At 50.7% G+C, this 18,448-nt stretch overlaps 1 protein-coding gene across 8 annotated transcripts; it reads left to right on the top strand.

Annotated features, from left to right (window-relative positions):
- The first annotated feature begins 541 nt into the window (after positions 1–541).
- Positions 542–17,922, top strand: MAVS (mitochondrial antiviral signaling protein). Of its 8 annotated transcripts, none has more exons than XM_072800186.1 (8): positions 5,896–5,969; positions 8,313–8,382; positions 9,191–9,377; positions 10,780–10,954; positions 12,131–12,303; positions 12,966–13,119; positions 14,993–15,495; positions 16,379–17,922. In XM_072800186.1, the coding sequence occupies exons 3-8, from the start codon at positions 9,261–9,263 to the stop codon at positions 16,817–16,819; spliced, it is 1,563 nt and encodes a 520-aa protein (XP_072656287.1). In that variant the 5' UTR covers positions 5,896–5,969; positions 8,313–8,382; positions 9,191–9,260; the 3' UTR covers positions 16,820–17,922. The 8 variants fall into 8 exon arrangements, with proteins under 8 accessions (XP_072656293.1, XP_072656286.1, XP_072656287.1 ...); XM_072800191.1 differs by having other exon boundaries at positions 5,934–5,969; positions 8,313–8,425; XM_072800188.1 differs by having other exon boundaries at positions 5,964–6,680.
- Positions 17,923–18,448: the final 526 nt, after the last annotated feature.

The raw sequence follows: 18,448 nt of genomic DNA, 5'->3' as shown, positions 1-18,448 counted from the left end.
ACAGGCAGAGGGAGAAGCAGGTTCCACGCAGGGAGCCCAATGTGACAGGCGCTAAACCGCTGAGCCACCCAGGGATCCCCTTGATTTTGTTTATATTAAATTCAAGAACAGGCAAAAACTATGGTGGAGTCAGAATAGTGAGTTAGGGTTAAGATTGATAAAGGAGTACAAAGGAACTTTCTGGAGAGATGGAAATATTCCAGATTTTGGTTCAGGTGCTGGTTACACAGGTATTTACATAGGTAAAGATTAATCAAGTGGCACACTGAAGATTGATACATTTCACAGAATTATGCTTCTAGAAACAAAGCCCTTTCATGCACAAAATAACTACAGTGATTTCTGTCTTCCTCACTGTCTCTAGATCCTAGGGGTGGGGCCCTAGGACATGAGACAGCAAGAGGGGCTGAAAGCAAGCAGGGCAGCAGCAATGTTGCAGGAAGCTGGGGCCTTGGAGGGATGTGGTCAGGGGAAGGCTCCTGTATTGGGGGAGGTCTGTGAATTTTAGGAACTCTGGTAGCTTGGAAGCCACATCCTGCCCATGCACTCATTTACTTGTTTTCCTACAAATCTCAGGTAAATATCTGTTGCCAAGCAACTTATGTCAGTGATTTTCTGGAAGGAAGGGCAGGACAGAAGTTCCTGAGTCACACATGACCAGCAACACAATGCCCTGAGGCTGATGAAGAGGCCATGCTGATCAAAGGGGCTAACTAAGCCTTGGAGGAGCCACCTGTAGCAGGGACTGACCTGCAAGGTAACATGGACCAAGCCCTCTTCTCCTGAGACCACTGAGAGATAAGGTGAGCTTATACCAGACCCTGTTATGTCCAAAGATCTCATGCAGCTGGTTTAGGCTGGTTTAGTCCTCTCCTGGAAGCCAGAGGACTCAGAGGCCCTGAACCGTAGGGAAGAAAATTCTAGAAGAAAAGACACTGGAGTGGGGTGCCTGGGTGGCTCAGTCGGTTAAGCGTACGACTCTTGGTTTCTGCTCTGGTGGTGATCTCAGGGTGGTGGGGTCCAGACCCCTGTGGGCTCTGTGCTCAGCAGGGAGTCTGCTTGGGATTCTTTCTCTCTCTGCCCTTTCCATTCCTCCCCCCCCCATTGGTCTCTCATCTCTCAATCTCTCACTCTCTCTCTCTGATAAATAAATCTTTTTTAAGAAAGAGAAGACACTGGAGTGTCACCCGCTGTTTTTCTGGAGTGGTAGCCTTATGAGTACAGATTTTAGTTTTCTTCATCAAGCAATTCTGGTTTTCCCTATATTAAACTATATTAGCATATAACTTTTCTCCAGCTTCACTGAGAATATATATTTTTTGTAATGAAATTGGCAGTGTGAGAAATAAAATAGTTTAAATAATAACAGTTTAAAAACCTATCTGAAACAAGATTGTAAAGGCAGGGTTTATATTTTGTTTTTCAGTCTTGGAGAGTTCCCTGAAGGGACTCAGACATGAGAACATTTCCCTTTTTGGGGCCCTCTGTCACTATTCTTTGGGCCTGACTCTGCTCTCTGGGGGGAAATGTGAGCTGGTGGTTGCTGAATCAACACATATAAGCCACACAGCCCTCCTTGTGGCACTGGCCTGGCGACTTGGGCCTTGTGGCACTGGCCTGGTTATGAGCTTTAAAGTGGAGTGCTCCAAAGGCACTCACTGGAGGGGATTGCAGCCTGGGATATAGATCACTCTCTTGACCTTTCACTAATAAATGGACAGCGATCAATAAACTACAAATGGATGGGCAGCCCGGGTGGCTCAGCGGTTTAGCGGCACCTTTAGCCCAGGGCGTGACCCTAGAGACCCCAGATGGAGTCCCACATCAGTTTCCCTGCATGGAGCCTGCTTCTCCCTCTGCCTGTGTCTCTGCCTCTTTCTCTCATGAATAAATAAATAAAATCTTAAAAAAAATTAAACTATGCATGGAGACAAATCTGATAGACTTAAATATAGAGAACAAACTGAGGGTTACTGGAAGGGAGATGGGTGGGGGATGGGTGATGTAGGTGATGGGGATTAAGGAGAGCATGATGTCTCTCCTTAGTCATGATGAACATGAGGTGAGGGATGGAAGTGTTGGAGCACTATATTGTACACCTGAAACTAATATTATACTGTATGTTAACTGGAATTTATTTATTCATTTTAAAAAAAGATTTTATTTATTTATTCATGAGAGAGAGGCAGAGAGATAGGCAAGAGGGAGAAGCAGGTTCCCTGCAGGGAGCCTGATGCAGGACTCAATCCCAGGACTCCAGGATCACAACCTGAGCCAAAGACAGACACTCAACCACTGAGCCACCCAGGTACCCCCTTAACTGGAATTTAAATAAAAACTTAAGAAGCCAAAATAAATGAATTCTATTCATAAAACAGAATGGAATGCAGTCAACAGTGAAAGGCAAATTAATATAAATAGCCAATATTGTCCAAAGATGATTTTATATTGTATTTTACTTTAAAACTTTTCATTTTGAAATAATTAGACTTACAAACCAGTTGCAAAAATAATAAAATGTTTACATCTTACATAATCATTTCCCAATGATCAAAACCAGAAAATTAACATAGAGTATTATTAACTAACCCAAAGCCTTGGTCAGATTTCCTCATTTGTCCCACCAACATCCAGAGATTTCATGGTCCAATTTGGGATCTCACATTGCTCTCAGTTCTCTTTATTCTTGTTTAATCAGGAATAGTTCCTCAGTCTTTCTTTGTCTTTCCATGGTGGCTTTGACATTTTTTGGGAGTTATTCTGTATATCAATGCTGTTCAGTATACTTTAAAAAAAAACTCCAATAGAATTTTATGCAATGATAGAAATGCACATCAGGACACCTGTGTAGCTTGGCGGTTGTGTCTGCCTTTGGTTCAGGGCGGGATCCCGGAATCCCAGGATCGAGTCGCACATCAGGCTTCCTGCATGGAGTCTGCTTCTCCCTCTGCCTGTGTCTCTGCCTCTCTCTCTCAGTGTCTCTCGTGAATAAATATATAAAAATCTTTTTAAAAAATGATAGAAATGCACAATATATTTTCTGTACAACATGGCAGCCACATAAATACAGCATCTGAAGTGTGGCTCGTGGGGCTGAGGAACTGTTTTACATGCTATTTTAATTTGTGGGAAATGGCTACTGTGCAAAGTGGCTACTGTATTGAACTAGATGCCTGTTGAATGTCCTTCATTTGGGTTGGTTTGAAATTTCCCCATGATTGGCTTCAAATTATGAGTTTTGGCAAGAATTCCACAGATGGGATGATGTGCCCTCCTTTGGGTCCCAGACAAAGGTGGCAAGAAGACTATGTAGGCCAGAATTTTTATTGTGGTAATATATACATAACATAAAATTAATCATTCTGACCATTTTTAAGTGTACAGTTCTTGGCATTAAGTATATTCACGTTGTTGTGCAGACATCACCACCATCAATTTCCAGAACTTTTTCATCTTCCCCAGTGAAACTCTCTACCCCTTTCCTCTAAAATTTAAAATTAGAATTACCATATAATCCAGGAAGTCTACTTCTAGATACATACCCAAAGAAATGAAAGCAGGGATGTGAACAGATTTTGTATACCCATGTTTATAACAGTATTATTCACAACTGCCAAAAGGTAAAAAGCAGTGGATGAATGGATAAACAAAACATGGTCTACTCATATAATGGAATATTATTCAATCTTAAAAAGGTAGAAAATTCTAGTATATACTTTAACATGGATGAACTTTGAAGACATTATGCTAAGTGAAATAAGCCAGTCATGAAATGACAAATATATGATTCCATTTATATAAGCTATCTAGAATAGGCAAACTCAGAGACAGAAAGTAGAATAGGAGCTTCTAGAAGCTGGGTGCAATGGAGAGTGGAGTGTTTAATTGGTAGACAGTTTTACTGGGGAAGATGAAAAAGTTCTAGAAATGGATGGTGGTGATGGCTGTACAACAACGTGAATGTACTTAATGCCACAGAACTGTTCACTTAAAAATGGTTAGAATGGTAAATTTTATGTTATGTGTATGTTACACCACAATAAAATAGCCATACTGTTCCATAGCAACTGCACCATTTCACATTCCCACCAGTAATGTTCAAGGGTTCCAGTCTCTCCATATCCTTGCCAATACTTGTTATTTTGTTTTATAATAGCCATCCTAAAGGTTTATATCAGCTATAGACTAGATTTTTAAAAACATTTTTATTTATTTGACAGAGCATGTGCACGCACAAATAACAGTGTGGGGGAGAGGGGCAAAGGGAGAGGGAGAGAGAGAATCTTCAGCAGAGTCTCCACTGAGTGCAGAGCCTGAGGCAGTGGCTCAATCTTCCGACCCTGAGATCATGATCAAGAGTTAGACTGAGCCATCCAGGTTCCCAGTCTCTCTTTCATTTTTAAGTTGCAGGGTAAAGTATAACAATCTTAAGTGTACAGCTGATGCATTTTTACATATGCACAAGCCCATGTGCACACTGCTCACATCAAGATATAGAACATTTCCATTCCCTGCAAAAGTTCCCCTGTACCCCAACCCAGAAGTCAACAGTGAATGATTTTTCTTTATGTAGATGAGTTTTGCTTGTTTTTCAAACTTGCCTTACCTTGCAACTGGGGAAACAGACAGCATGTACTTTTTGTACTTGACTCTGCTAGCAGTGGTGCCCATTTATCTGGGGGAGACTCATCCATGCTGTGTATATGAATTGTTTGCTCTTTTTCACTGCTGCATACTATTCCACAATGTGACCACACCACAGTTTATCTCTTTATTCTGCTGATGGACCTTTGGGTCGTTCCCAGAGTTTGCCTATTGTGAACAAAGCCACTATGAATATTAGCTATTGTGCATGTGACACACACCTAGGAGTGGTGGCTGGGTGATAGGCTTGGCATAGGTTTCACTTAAGAACTGCCATTTTCTGAATCTTTTATTTATTTATTTTTTAAGATTCTATTCATTTATTTGACAGAGAGAGAGCACAAGCAGGGGGAGCAGCAGAGTGAGAGAGAGAAGCAAGCTCTCCGATGAGGAGGGAGCCAGATGCGGGTTTGACCCTAGGACCCTGAGATCATGACCCCAGCCAAAGGCAGACCCTCAACTGACTGAGCCACCCAGACACCCCTGAATCTTTTAATATTTCTTAAAACCAGGAAAAATAAACCTCTACCTGGTGATTGTCTGAGTATTTAGTGGCTTCTAAGGTATAAGACTTTAAGCCTGTACCTGGAACACAGTGGGAGGCTCAGTAATTGCTGGCCTCAGCCCCAAACAGAGGAAGGGCCAGGCAGCTGGCAGGCGCTGTGGGGAGGTACCTGGTCCAGACCCTTGGGCAGAGAAGCCTTTCCCACACAGCACTCAAGACCCACAGCCAGCAGTCTGGGCAGCCCGAACTTGGCGCCCCTGCCCTGCTCTCACCTACCCAGCCTCCTCGCACTGTGATCCTGCTTCCTCAGGCCCAGCATTGGTGTCGCTTCCTGTGCACTTTGCGTATCACTCGATATTTATTGGGCACTAACTTTATGCCAGGCCCTGGGTGCCCCGGTACAAATGCCATAAAGACCCTCCCCCCTCAAATTACTCAGGAGGAGTGATTGCTTGGCGTAGGAAGCATGGGGACCCAGCCGAGCACTGACTCCGAGGTCGGTCATCCACTTGAGTTCTAGCCAGATTCTGTATTTCCCCTGGAAGTTTGTTCTGGACAAACAAAGAAAATAATCTGATCCTCTGCGCCCCAGCAGGAGCCTAGGTCTGCCCGGAGCGCCTGTCCCGCGGGTCCAGGCCCTCGAACCACTGCCAAGCGCCCACCCCCGCGGCCCAGTGGCTCAGGCTGGCCGCCACGCCCCGCCCCCGCCGCCTGGCCAATGGCCTCGCGGTCCCGCCCCTCTCTGCCGCGCCCCCTCCTGCAGGGGAGGGTTCCGGGGTGTCTGCGGAGGTCCGCGGGTAGCCGGGTAGTGGCTACCGAGGTAAGTTAGCCGTCCCGGGCGCGGTCGGTCCCCTGGGCTCTGGGCGCGCCGATGGCTTTCGGAGCGGTGGTCAGCGGAGGCAAGAGCGGAGCGGGACGCGGAGCCCACCGGGGCGCACGGGGGTCCGGGGACGGGACTGGCTGCGCGGGGCTGGGTTAGAGCCGGTCCCGAGGCGCCGCGCTTCGCGGCAACGCCGGGCGGGGCGGGGGGGCGTGGGTCGTGTGCTCGGGCGGGAGGGGAGGTTGGGGGAGCAGACAGGCGCTGGCTGCTGAGTGCCTCCAGCGCCCCGCAGGCCGGGGGTGACCCTGGGGCGAGGCCTAACCTCCCGGAGCTGCGGCCGCGCCTAGAGGCCGCCGTCCTCCCCCGGGCCTTGACAGTTCTCGGTGGTGACATCTGACCAGAACAGCCTCCCTCCCTCCCTCCGCGGGCCTGGTTCCTTCCAGGAATTGGAGCCAAATCAGTGAGGCCTCGCCTCTCTCCTCCGGGTGGTTATTTCTTTCCGGGACGCACTCAGCGCGTCCGGGGCATTCAAGGTAGGAACTTCTCGCAGCGTCAGTCCGCCCTTCTCTGAGACCGGAAGGAGCTGCTAGGAAAACATTGGGGGAAAAAAAAACACAACCAAAAAACGACGTTCTGTGCACGCTGTGGAGCCTTAAAAACTTCTGGAAGGACAGTCAGCGATCTGAGAACTGCGACTGCCGAACAGGGCAGGTTAGCATGCAGTCAGCCTTGTCTGAATGATTTACATACTATTCCTACAAGAGAAGGGACTACGTCTTTCAGCCTCCCTGGCACACCCCCATCTGGGGACTCCCCTCACCCAGGCAGTGGCCTTGGTCCCTCTGGGGCTGTGAGTCTCACTTGTTGCAGCAGCCCCTATGTTCTGTAAGGTGTATGGTGAACTGCAATGAGACAGCAAGTCCTGGGTTCAAATCCTGTTAGGGCCACTGGTCTGTTTGTACAACCCAGCATCATTTCTCCTCTCCTAAAGGAAAGAAAATTAGAATGTGCCTGCCTATAGTAGATCATGAATAAATATGAACAAATATGGGCTTCCTTCCTTTTTGGTTGGAGCATGTTCTACTTCCATACCCCCCAAACTCTTGTCCTTAGGGCTGCGGCTCAGATGCAGAAGAATGTATCACCTGACTCTATCCTTGTCCCTCCCCACATGCCATGGAAAGAAAGGAGAAAAGCGTCATTTAGCCACCTTAGAGTTCTTTGCTCATCTCCTGAACTCTCAGAGGACCCCTGCCCCATCTTCTTGAACCTCTTGACTTCTGTCATTGACACTTGCCACACCAATAATGTAGCACCTGGTGGCTGACAGAGCAAGGCATGCCACATGAGGCTATGAGGCCAGCAGACAGGACTACTGCCCCATTTCCCATATGGGTGACAGACTGGTGGCCCCAGCTCTGCTCTGCAACATTATCTTCTAGAGTCCCACCCAAGCCACACACCCACATTTTTGCTCCAGTCTGGCTCCTCTTCTGACCCCTTTCTTCCCAGAAAACCCACTTGGACATGTCATAGTGTCTCAGACTTGAGACACTATGATCACCTGATCAAAATGGAGCTTTGGAATCCTCTCTGCACCACAGCTTCTCCACCAGATTCTCTGGCCTGCCTAAATGGCACCATCCATCTACCTAGTGCCTGAGGAGTTATCCTTGATTCTTCTCTCTCCCTCACTTCCCACATCCAGGACCCACTAGGAATCCAGCCACCTCTCACCATCTCCATGGGCAGCATTCTGGCCATACCCATCCTGTGGCCCCCTGCTTCAGCCTCCCAATTGTCTCCCTGCTTCCATCCTGGCCTCTGTACAATCCAGGTCCTCACAACTACCAGAGAGGTCTTTAACATAAGTCAGATCCTCTCCCTTCTCTGCTCAGAACCCCCAGTGGCTTCCCATTTCACTCCAAGAAACCCCCCAAAGCAAAAATAACAACCCCCAGAGTCCTTTCCTGCAACACTGCACATGAGCCACCACTTTTCAGAACCTCCTTGACCTTGATCCCTTCCCCTCCCCTTAGCTTTCTAAACCTGGACCACCCAGACCTGCTTTCTGTTCTTCAAACATGCCAAGGTCATTTCCACCTTAGGACTTTTAAATTGCTGTGCCCTCCGCCCAAAATGCTGATCTTGCAGCTCAGAATGGCTCAGCTCAAATGTCACCAATTCAGAAAGACTTACCTGACCACCTCTGTTCATGCAGCACGTCCTTCTCCAGGGATTCTGTCTCAAAACCCTGGTTTATTTTCTTCATAACTTGGTTACTATTTGGAATTCTTATTTATGTACGTGTTTACTGATTTGTTATCTGTCCCACCCCAATAGAATATAAATTGGATGATGGCAGAGATCTTGTCCCTCTTATTCCCTGCAGCTCTCCCTGAGGGGGAGGCAGGTAAGGAACTCACAGACAACCCCATCTATAATTGCAAATTGTGGTAAGTCCTACCTAAGCAAGTAGTAGCAATTGCTAGTAATTGAGGCACTTGTAAATGTCAAGCTTATGCAGTTGAGCTACTGTATTGTCAAAACAAGCCCTCTGAGTCATTTTAGGGGTAAAGAGAAGACTGTAGAAAGCCGGTAATTTGCCCTAGATCATACGGTGAGTGGAACTAGCCTCCTATCCTAAGAACATGTATGTGGCAAGCTTTAATGGTGGGCTTGCGGTCATGTTCTGGAAAGGACCTGACCTCTGATCTTTGCTCTTCTGCTAACTAGCAAGCCCCTTAATTTCTTGGTACCTCATTTTCTTGACCTTTAAAGTAGGATGATCCTATTATTATTTTGGGGCTTTTTTCTCTTTTTTCTAGTGTACCCCAAAGAAGCAGCAGTCCTTGGTGGAGTCCTCTTGCTATCAGCGACTAGGGACACATACAGACCTTGGGACCATGGCAGGGAGTCAGAACCCTCCCCAACACTGACCAACCTGCAGGGCGGGCAGAAATGGGGCCTAGATCTGGATCTGATTTCTTTCTTTCTTTTGGATATGATTTCTTTTTTTTTCTTTCCCGGATATGATTTCTTTTGGTCATCAATTTCATTTTTAAGTAGGTTTATTGAGGGCCTCTGGGACTCAGGCAGTAATAAAATTGGTTGATTAAAGAAAAAAGCAAACATTGCAGAGAGTTGAGAAAGAGAAGTGATTGCCTTCTGTCCAACCCCACTCCCAACTCTGTTGCCATATGTGGTGTGTTTTCTTTCAGTCCTTTTTTCCCTCTCCGTCCATCCTTTTATGGGCCAGAGCCTCTGTGTCACTGTAGAACCTAGACAGCGATGACGTTTGCTGAGGACAAGACTTACGAGTATATCCGCCACCATTTCAGCAATTTTGGCCGTATTCATGTTCTGGAGATACTCCCTTACTTGTCCTGCCTTACAACAAGCGACCAGGTGAGCAGGGGCGTGACAGCTGACCCGGGGCGGGGGGGGGGGGGGGGGGGGGGGGGGGGGCAGGGGCGCCAGAGCTTTGCCCAGAGCCAGGGCCAACTCCTTCCTTCTCTGTCATCTGCATCCTGCTTTTCTTTCTTTTTAAATTTTTTAAAGATTTTTTTTTTAAATTTGAGATAGAGAGCAGAGGGAGAGGGAGAAGCAGACTTCCTCTTCCCGCACAGGAAGCCCGATGTGGGGCGTGATCCCAGAACCTGGGATCATGGCCTGAGCTGAAGGCAGGCACTTAACTGCTTAACCGACTGAGCCACTTGGGCACTCCATCCTGCTTCTTGACCTTGATGCTTCTCTAACTCGGAGAATGAAGTGTGATTCAGGCTGGCCTTTGCGACGTGGCTGAGCTCCCTCTCGTGTCCATATGGTGTAGTGCTAAAATATAGGGTGCTGGCTGCCTGAGATTTCTGGGCCTCAGTCCCATCTCCTGCTTCCATTGGGACTTTACTTTGTCTTTCTTATCGTTGTTCGTGCTGTGTTGACTCCATTCTCCTTGTCAGGGGACCCTGTCCTGACAGGGAGCCCAGGGCTCTGTTTCGAGAGTTCACGAGAGCCAGACTGCTCTGCTGTGGCCCCAAGTGAAGTGGAGCTGGCCGCCTCCTAGATTTAGCTGCTCCCAGAGGGCACCAGCACTCTGCTTCCACCACGAAGCTGTGGTGGTGGTGGCGCCGCAGGCCTGTGGCTGATGGGGGGAGGTGGTGGTGTCCGGCCCCCTCCCTTGTATCTGGGGGCTTGTGGGGATGCCTTGTGACTCATTTTGCAGTAAATGTTTCCTGTGGGTTTTCATTTCTGCTGTCTGGTTGCTCATCTGTATGTGGGATTTCAGTGGATCTAGAACCCCTGTCGCCCTGAGATTCCTTATCAGGATCTTCCAGGGCCCCATGCTCCTGATTATTAGGGTTGGCTTTCTCTTACTGTCCCTTTTGCCCCCTTTTATCTTTTGTTCCCTCTACACCCTTTCCTACTCTGCTAATCCAAACCCTTTCTTTTTGCCTTGGGGGCTGCATAAACAAACCATAGGTTTTGGGGATAGACTAACTGGGATCTGTCTGTAGGCTCTTTACTTCTGCTAAGTAAGAAGTACTTACTTCGGCTTCCTCACCAGTAGAGTAGGGGCAATAGCATTACATGAGATAATTCTTGCAGCGCCCCAAGTGTGGGGCCTGGCACATAGTAAGAGCTTATTTCCTGGTACCCGCCTCAAACACTGGTCTTGTCCTAGGCTCTGACCTAGTTTCAGATGGCTGCTTCGCTCTTGGGGCTACTTGGAGCCTCTGCAGCTATCCTCTCCCGAGTGGGAAAGGGGCCAGGGCCACCTGGCTTGAGCAGGGCAGCTGGCTGTGTCTTCCAGGATCGACTGCGGGCCTCTTACCAGCTCTGGGGGAACCAGGGCACCCTCTGGGAGCTCTTTAACAGCCTTCGGCGGCGGACCGGCTGGGTAGAATCCTTCATCAAGGCGCTGAGGGTCTGTGAGCTGGCTAGTCTGGCTGACGAAGTGGCCCGTGTCTACCAGAGCAACCTGTCCGGTGAGCTTCCTGCCCTGGCCCTCCTCATGGAACCCATGTCTGTTCCCCTGGCCTCCATTCAGCCTGTCCCCTCCCCCCTGTACTTCCTGCCTCCCTCTGACATCCTCCCTCCCACCATGCCTGGGCAGTAGACAAACCTGGGTGTAGATCCCAGCTTAGCCTCTTGCTAACCATGTCTCTTTGGCAAAGTCCCTTAATTTCTCTTAAACCTCAGTCTTCTCCTCTGTAAAATGGGACTAACGACCAGACTTCTACATTGTAGGACTGTGGTGGATACCAAGGGATGATGGATGGCGTGTTGAGTGCTTAGCTGGGGCTGGACACCTCCCATGTGCTCAGCAAATGAGGCTTCCTCTAATTTATGTGGCTACGACACACCTCTTTGAGAAAGAGGCCTCCCACCTCTTTCTCACTTCCTCCTATCTCACCCTCAGTTTACCTTCCTCTCTCCACTCCTCTCTTCTCTTCCCCTCCCTTCACTGTCTCCTCTTTATCCCTCATAGATTCCTCCTTTTCTTTCCCTCATCTCTTTCTCTCCCCCTAGCTTACCCTGGAGCTTTCTAGGTCCTCCACCCCAGCTGTGTTACTCCTCAGCCCCCTCTCGATGCTCCCTGCCAGGCCAGGTGCCCAGAGGGATCTGGTGAGGACAGATCTGAGGGGTCAAAACAGGAAGAAAACTCAAGCCAGCCCTACTTATGTTTCAAACTAGAGACCCTGCTCAGATTTATAGCCTTATAATAGTCTCCTGTTGGCTTTCTTTCTTTTTTCCTTCCTTCCCTTCCTTTCTTTTTTTCTGAGGGGTCAGTTAGTGGTGACAGCCATCCACAACGAGGAAGAGAGAGCCACTGGGTTCCAGAATGCCAGAGGACAGAGAAATGGCAACTGCTGACCCAGTCTAGGTGGTGAGAGGCTTGTGAGGTGCCCCATGTGCTCGCCCTATCCCTTCTACCTCCTTGTTATCCTCCCTCCCTCCCTCCTTCCCTTCTTTCTCCTTCCTGCTACTGTCTCCCACTCAGTGAATCTTGTCTCTTCTAAGTACATCCCACATCAGGACAGCTTTGGGAGCTTCAGGGGGCTGAGAGTTATCAATCCAGGGGGCCAGGAACACCTAGGCCTCTCCTGTCACTGGGAGCATTCCTAGTGTCCCCTTGACATCACTATATCTTTGTCCCCCAGGGGTCTCAAACCACCCTCCAGCCCCAGCGGAGCCACAGTTAGTTCCTGCTGAGGTTCCAGGGCCCCCTGCACCTGCTGTGGCCCCCAGTACACCCACCAACGGCTACAGAGAGGAGGAGCCAAGTTTCCCCTTGCCTGTCCAGGACACCCAGCTACCAGAGTCCCTGGAAGAGGTGCGTCCTCACAGTCTACTTTGGGCCCCCTGCTTTTGTGTCTCCATCACAAATCATGCCTAATCTCTGCTCAGAACCTCAGGGCTTCCTCAATGGAGATATGCTCCAAATTGGCTTTCAGACTGCTGACCAGGGCTTCACCCTGTGGCAGCCCCCAACCCTCTTATCAACCTGCTGTGAGGTCACAGTTTTGAGGTCTTTGCACTGGTTCATGTGATGAGATGTTGAACTAGATTGAGGGACCGGGGAACCATGAGTGGAGGGATACTGGGAAAGCTGGAAGTAAGGGGATGGATGGAGTTATCATTGCCAGCAAAGTCAAATTCAGGGGGAAAATGACTGATTCTATCTGGATGTGATAAGCGGACAATGGGGTGTGTCCAGGAAACACCAGACCATGGACTTGAAGTCCAAGAAAGGGGTCTGTGCAGCAGCCTCAGAGAGGGAGACCTTTTACGGGGCAGGCAGATGAATAGAGTCTCCCCATGGGATGGTTTGTGTTTTCTATGAGGTAGGTTTCTGTAGGCAGAGGGTCTGTCAAGGACCAAAGCCAGGGCCAGGGGCTTCCTTGGTTTCTGTGCTTTTTGGCACGGGCTGAGGCCTGTAGGAGATGCCCATTTCTGGGAGAAGCAACTGCCTCATTTCTATTTTCCCTCTTGCAGAGTTCAAAGAAAGTCCCCCAGATGCCCCATTCTGGGGCTGTGAGAAGGCCAGCTGGCCCCCGGGAGCCCTCCTCTGACATGGCAGCTGTCAACCCTCTGACTGCCAGTGGGCATCAGGAGCAGGATACAGGGCTGGGCGGTGCCCATATAGCAGGTATGTGTGGAATCTGGAGTTACAGGCCTCTCTGACCTCCCAGTGAGGGTGAAGACTAGAGTTGCCCCTCTGGCTTCCATGGACAGGAGGCAAGGGTGGGAATAAAGAGGATATACCTCAGGGAGCAACCCGAATCCTTAGAGGGCATATCAGTATTTTGCATGTCACAAACCATTCCAGCATCTAGTAGCTTAAGATAGGACTATTTCCCTCCTGATTCTGTGGGTCAGCAATTTGGGCTGGCTCAGAGTAGTTCTTCAGATCTTGGCTAAATTCCCTCTTGTGTACACACTGGCACACATGCACACTCTGCGTAAGCCTTTTGGCTGGGGCCCCTTGGTTTGCTTCAGTGAGTCCTCATCCTTCACCAGATAAGTCTCTTTCATTGCAGCTGAGCAGAATTCTGAGAGAGCAGGCTCCTGGGACAAAGGCTCAGAACTGACAGCTTTCCTCCTACCTTATTCTGTGGGCCAGAGCAAAGCACGAGGCTAGCAGAGTCAAGGAGTAGGGTGCCAGACCCCATCTCACATTGCAGAAGGTGTGGATATAGCTAGAGGAAAAGGATTAGGGACTCTTCCAAGGGGACTGACACTGCAGGGGTTCTCCAGGACCTGTAGGATGGTGCAGAAGGCCGGGGCCATCTCCTGGCAGGGGAACCCTTAGGCACTGCCCTGCCCCAAGAGGGGCTCTAGCTGCCAGTGAACCACTAAAGCCTCTCAGCCCCCAGAGGAAGTATTATTTTCATCAGGTGAGGGCCCGGACCCCCACACTAGATCTTTGCACCCCCACCTTGGGAATATAGAGCTGTCCACTCTGACCTCTCAGGCTGGCATGTCTCTGCATCGTTATTTCCTAAACTGTGTTCTGTGGAGCACTATGGTCTTCCCTGCCTTTGGTGTCCCTGGGATAGCCACAAGGCACGGGAACAGTTAAAGGCTCAGAGAAGCCATCTTAGCGCCCTATGCCCATGTCACTCCAAAAACCTTTCCCAAGCACCCATTTATGCTGTTCAGTGTCAGCTTGCAGTAGAACACCTTTCAGGAAATGGGAGCTTCAGGGGACTGAAGTGGACCAGGGAGGCAGAGGGCACTTAGATATCAGGACATGCATGGACATGGGTCCTGAAAGATTCTGTGGTGTTAGGTTTTGGGGGCAGTGAGGTGGTACATCCGAATTACTCCAGGCCTTTGTCAGCGTTAGAGCCTGACATGTGTGTTCTCAGAGGTTCCATGGGTAATCATCATCCTCTGCTCCCTCCTGTTTGCCCTAGTTCAGGCCCTCCTCTCAAGGTTGGCTTTGTTCCTGCCCCCCTTTCCCTCGAGTCCTTAGGCCTCCTGGGAGATTTGCACATACTTGGGGCTGGGGGGCCCTCTGGTGCCATATGACTACTGTGAACTCTTCTACTAGAGCCACCTCGCCCTGGTCCAGGATGGCTCCTGCTGGTCGGGGAGGGGAAGGTGGCAGAGGCGGGAGCATCCAAAATTGTACCAAGCTAGGGAGTAGACGCAGGAGGAAAGGGGGGGGGGGTGTTCCAGACAGGAGAAGAAAGAGCGGAGGATAATTAACGATCTGCAAACTCCTAGATGCTGTCAGGGGAAAGGATCATTTCACTCTCATGAGAGAATAGATGCAGTTTTAGGTCCCGAACTAAGGATAGAGAGGACCACAGGTGCACCTGCAGTAGTTGGACCGTTGGGCCTGGGGTACAATGACCAGAGGGACTCCACGGCTGGGAGGTTGGGAGGCCTGGATGCAGTAGGTACTTGAGCTAGGCTATAGAGATTTTTCTTCAGCCTTCTGATCCCAAGGCGACTGTGATTTTAGGGTAACGGTCCTGTGGTTTGTGTTTCCCCTTTTATTTTGCCACCTGTAGGCACTGCCTCCGGCCTCACGTCAGCCCGTGGGCCTGTGTCTCCAACTGTCTCCTTCAAACCCCTGAGCCGCTCCATCCCCAGGGCCAGCCGTTTGCCTGCACCCTCAGCATTAGCTCTGTCCACCGGCACTACCTCCTCTTCCCCTGGCTCGGCCTCTGCAGGGGTTGCTGGCGACCATGGTGAGGCCACCATCTGCTCCACCATGGCAGGGGTGTCCACTGGTGCACTGACCACCAGCACAGCACCCTCCAAGGTGCCTACCCACTCAACATTTGACAGGATGGCGCCTTCCAAGTTGCCTGCCAGCTCAAAACCCTCTGGTACAATGCCCACTACGAGTCTACCACCGTCCAAACTGCCCATCAACTCAACACGTGCGGGCACAGTGCCCCCCAGAGTGCCTGCTGGCCTGGTGCCTGACCACAAGATGTCCGCAAGCACAGTGCCCAGCAAGGGGCCTGCCAACACAGTGCCCAGCATCAGCAGCAACGTACCCTCAGGGGTGAGTCTCTCCCTTCTAGCAGTGATCCAGGCTTTCCCCCCAAGCCCTGTTCTTGGACCCTTTCTAGTCTCCATTCAGCCTCTAGCCTGGGCTGTTCCATGGCTTCTTCTTGAGGGTGTAGGGAGAGAGCTGAGATCTAGCCTTGTCCAGACACCACACCACCACCTTTAGAATACTAATAATCATTAGAGCTCTTAAGTGCTGCTGCCTCAGGAGGGCTGGGTGGCCTGTTTAGAGCTTGCAGCTCCTGGTTACACTCAGCAGTGCTGTTTGGCAGACGGAACAGTGATGGGTAGAGCAGGGTGGCCTGTCTGCCTCAGTGCCTTGATTTTTGCCCCTAGGATATCCAGTCTGCCCTTCTGTGACCAGGGCTTTACAGACAGCAGTCTTAAGCTGGATTAAAGCAGCCTGAGGGAGCCACACTGACCCAGCCCCCCACAGCTGCCCCCTCTGGGCCTGCACCTGAGGCCTTGCTGCTGCGGTCTGACAGAGGAACCAAGTCCATTGGACCCTTCAGGCACATGGCCAGGCCTCTGACCCTGTGGCTGCTCCATAGCCCTCAGCCTAGGCAAAATGTCACAGAAGGATGATGCCACAGCCACCCAGGGCCCAGGGAAGGGCATGAGGGTGAGCTCACAGGCAGGCCGGGGAGTAGGGAGAGGGGTGCCTTGAAGGAAGTCACTACTGATACCTTTGCAGAGCCTCAGGCCCCGCCCCCCCTTCCCCACTGCCCTCCTGCAGAATCAATGGGTTGAGTCTCCAAGAGGGTGTGGCTTCCTCACTGGACTATGGGCTGGAAATTAGAGGGTTGGGATTCTAGTTCACACTCTGGCCAGGAATGGAGTCATCTCCAGTCCCTTCTAGCCCCTCCTTTCTTTCCCAGGAGACTGCAACGGCTCCAGTACCCACAGACATTTCCACCAGAGACAGCTTGCCCGGCCTAGACCGTAGCTCTGCTGGCTGGGGCTCTGAGTTGGAGCTGAGCAAGCCAGGCAGGCTGGCCTCCCAGGTGGACAGTGAGCCATTCTCGGGCTGTTCTGCGGACCTGGCCCTCAGCTACAGCAGGTCCTTGGGCGCGGGGCCTGACAATGCCCCAGAGGAGAATGAGTACCAGTCGGTGGATTCCATCAGGATCCAAGTGGTCCAGGATCCCAGCGCTGACCTACTGGAGCATAATCCTGGGCCATGTGCCACTCCACAGCCCACAGTCGAGGAGGAGCCCGTCCAGGCCAGCTCCTGGGCTCCGTGGCTTGGGGTAGCCACCACGGGGGTGTTTCTGGCCATGCTCCTGGCTGTGCTATATAGGCGGCGCCTGCTCCAGTGAAGCCCCTGGGCCCTCCCTGCCATGGATCAGCTCCCTTCCCCCTGGGATGTTTAGCCACATCAAGGATTATGCTGTCTTCCTGCCTTGTCCCCTTTGTGGGGCTGGCAGAGCCAGGGGTCAGAGGGGAGCCTCAGGCCAGATTTCTGTCCCAGCTCATGCCCTCCCCCTGTGCTCCAGACCTTGCCTATCCTGCAATCTGGATTGTCACCTTTATTCTCTGGAGGAAGTGAGGTACCCCCATCTAGGCTGTATACCCACTTGCCCAAGTCCACAGATCAGGAGATGCTGCTGGATTGTGCAGCAACATCAGCAGTGTCCCCCATCCTGCCCTGGCATCCGGTGGCTAGCCAGATATGCAGGGTGAGGGACCCCATGGGACCTTCCTCCAGACCCCAAAAGCTCAGCCATTACTGTAGGATCATCAGGATGGTCTATCTCCAGGGACATGGCTGCTTGAGGTCCCCCAAGAAGTGGTGGAGGTCCAGAGGTTCTCCTGGACCCCTGGGGAACATAAGGCAGCTGCTAGACTAAGGCCTGCCTCTGAAGTCTTTCTCCACCCGCCTCATCCCCCTTCCTTTTCCCTCCCTTCTGGTCTCCATGTTCTTGAGCTTGGTGGGGTCAGGAGAGGAAGATTTGGGGAGGAGAAGCCTGTTGGGTGGTTTGGATTTCAGGCCCACCCTTTCCTGGGCTGTGTGGCCTTGGCAGATGATCAGACTTCTCTGGTCTTGCTTCCCCACATGGACAGTGAGTATCATGGCTCATCTCCACTTGGTTCTTCTGAGATTGAAGCATATGAGTGTTTGTCAAATGCCTGACTCAGAGTAGGTAAACACTGACAGCTGCCCCCTGTCCCCTGCCCTGCCTGGTAGACTTGAGGGTTATAAGAGGCAGAGTGCCTGGTGGGTAAGGGTGCTACTCTGCAGTGTCGGGTGGCCCAGGGCTGCACCCCACTCTGACTTTCACTCACTCTGTTTTGTCACTCTGTGCCTTTGATTAACCTCTCTGTGCCTCTGTTTCCTCAGCTGTAAAATGGAGATGAATAGTAAAATTTTATAGGTATATAAAGATAGATCTAGTGTATTAAATGAGTTTATCTACATCAATCTTAAAATGGTCCCTGGCACTTATTAAGGATTGGATACGTGTTGTTACAAATGTGGAGGGGCTGCAGCACTTGGTTACACCTTAGGAGGCAGCTCTGGGAGAGGGGAGTGAGGCATGTCTACTGGGGTAGGGGGAGGGTTGGCCCCGAGCAGCCAGATAGATTGGGGAATATCTTCATGGAGTTTTTGAGGCAGCCATCTCTGGACAAGAAGCAGGCACCAGAGCCCCAGGAGCTGCTTCCATTCCTGTGCTCTGCAAGAGGCAAAGACTAGCTCCCTGGAGAGATCCTGGGGATGGTAGCGGTGCACCCCCAAACTGTCAGCTGGTAGGCTCTATACCCTGCTTTGGCTACTACAGCCTTTCTTTGTACTGCCTTAGGGTGCTCAGTGACCTCTACTTTTAATGACCTCTCCCTGTAAACTTTTCAACCCTCACTCCGAACCCAACAGCCTACACCCTGAGAGTCCCTACCCAAGCTGTCTGCAACACTTGCCATCACCCTTGCTCTTAGACCTCTGTGATCTC

Source organism: Canis lupus, chromosome 26 (genome assembly GCF_048164855.1).
Source record: "Canis lupus baileyi chromosome 26, mCanLup2.hap1, whole genome shotgun sequence".
NCBI classification, from domain to species: Eukaryota; Metazoa; Chordata; class Mammalia; order Carnivora; family Canidae; genus Canis; species Canis lupus.
This window is presented reverse-complemented; position numbering and strand designations above follow the sequence as displayed.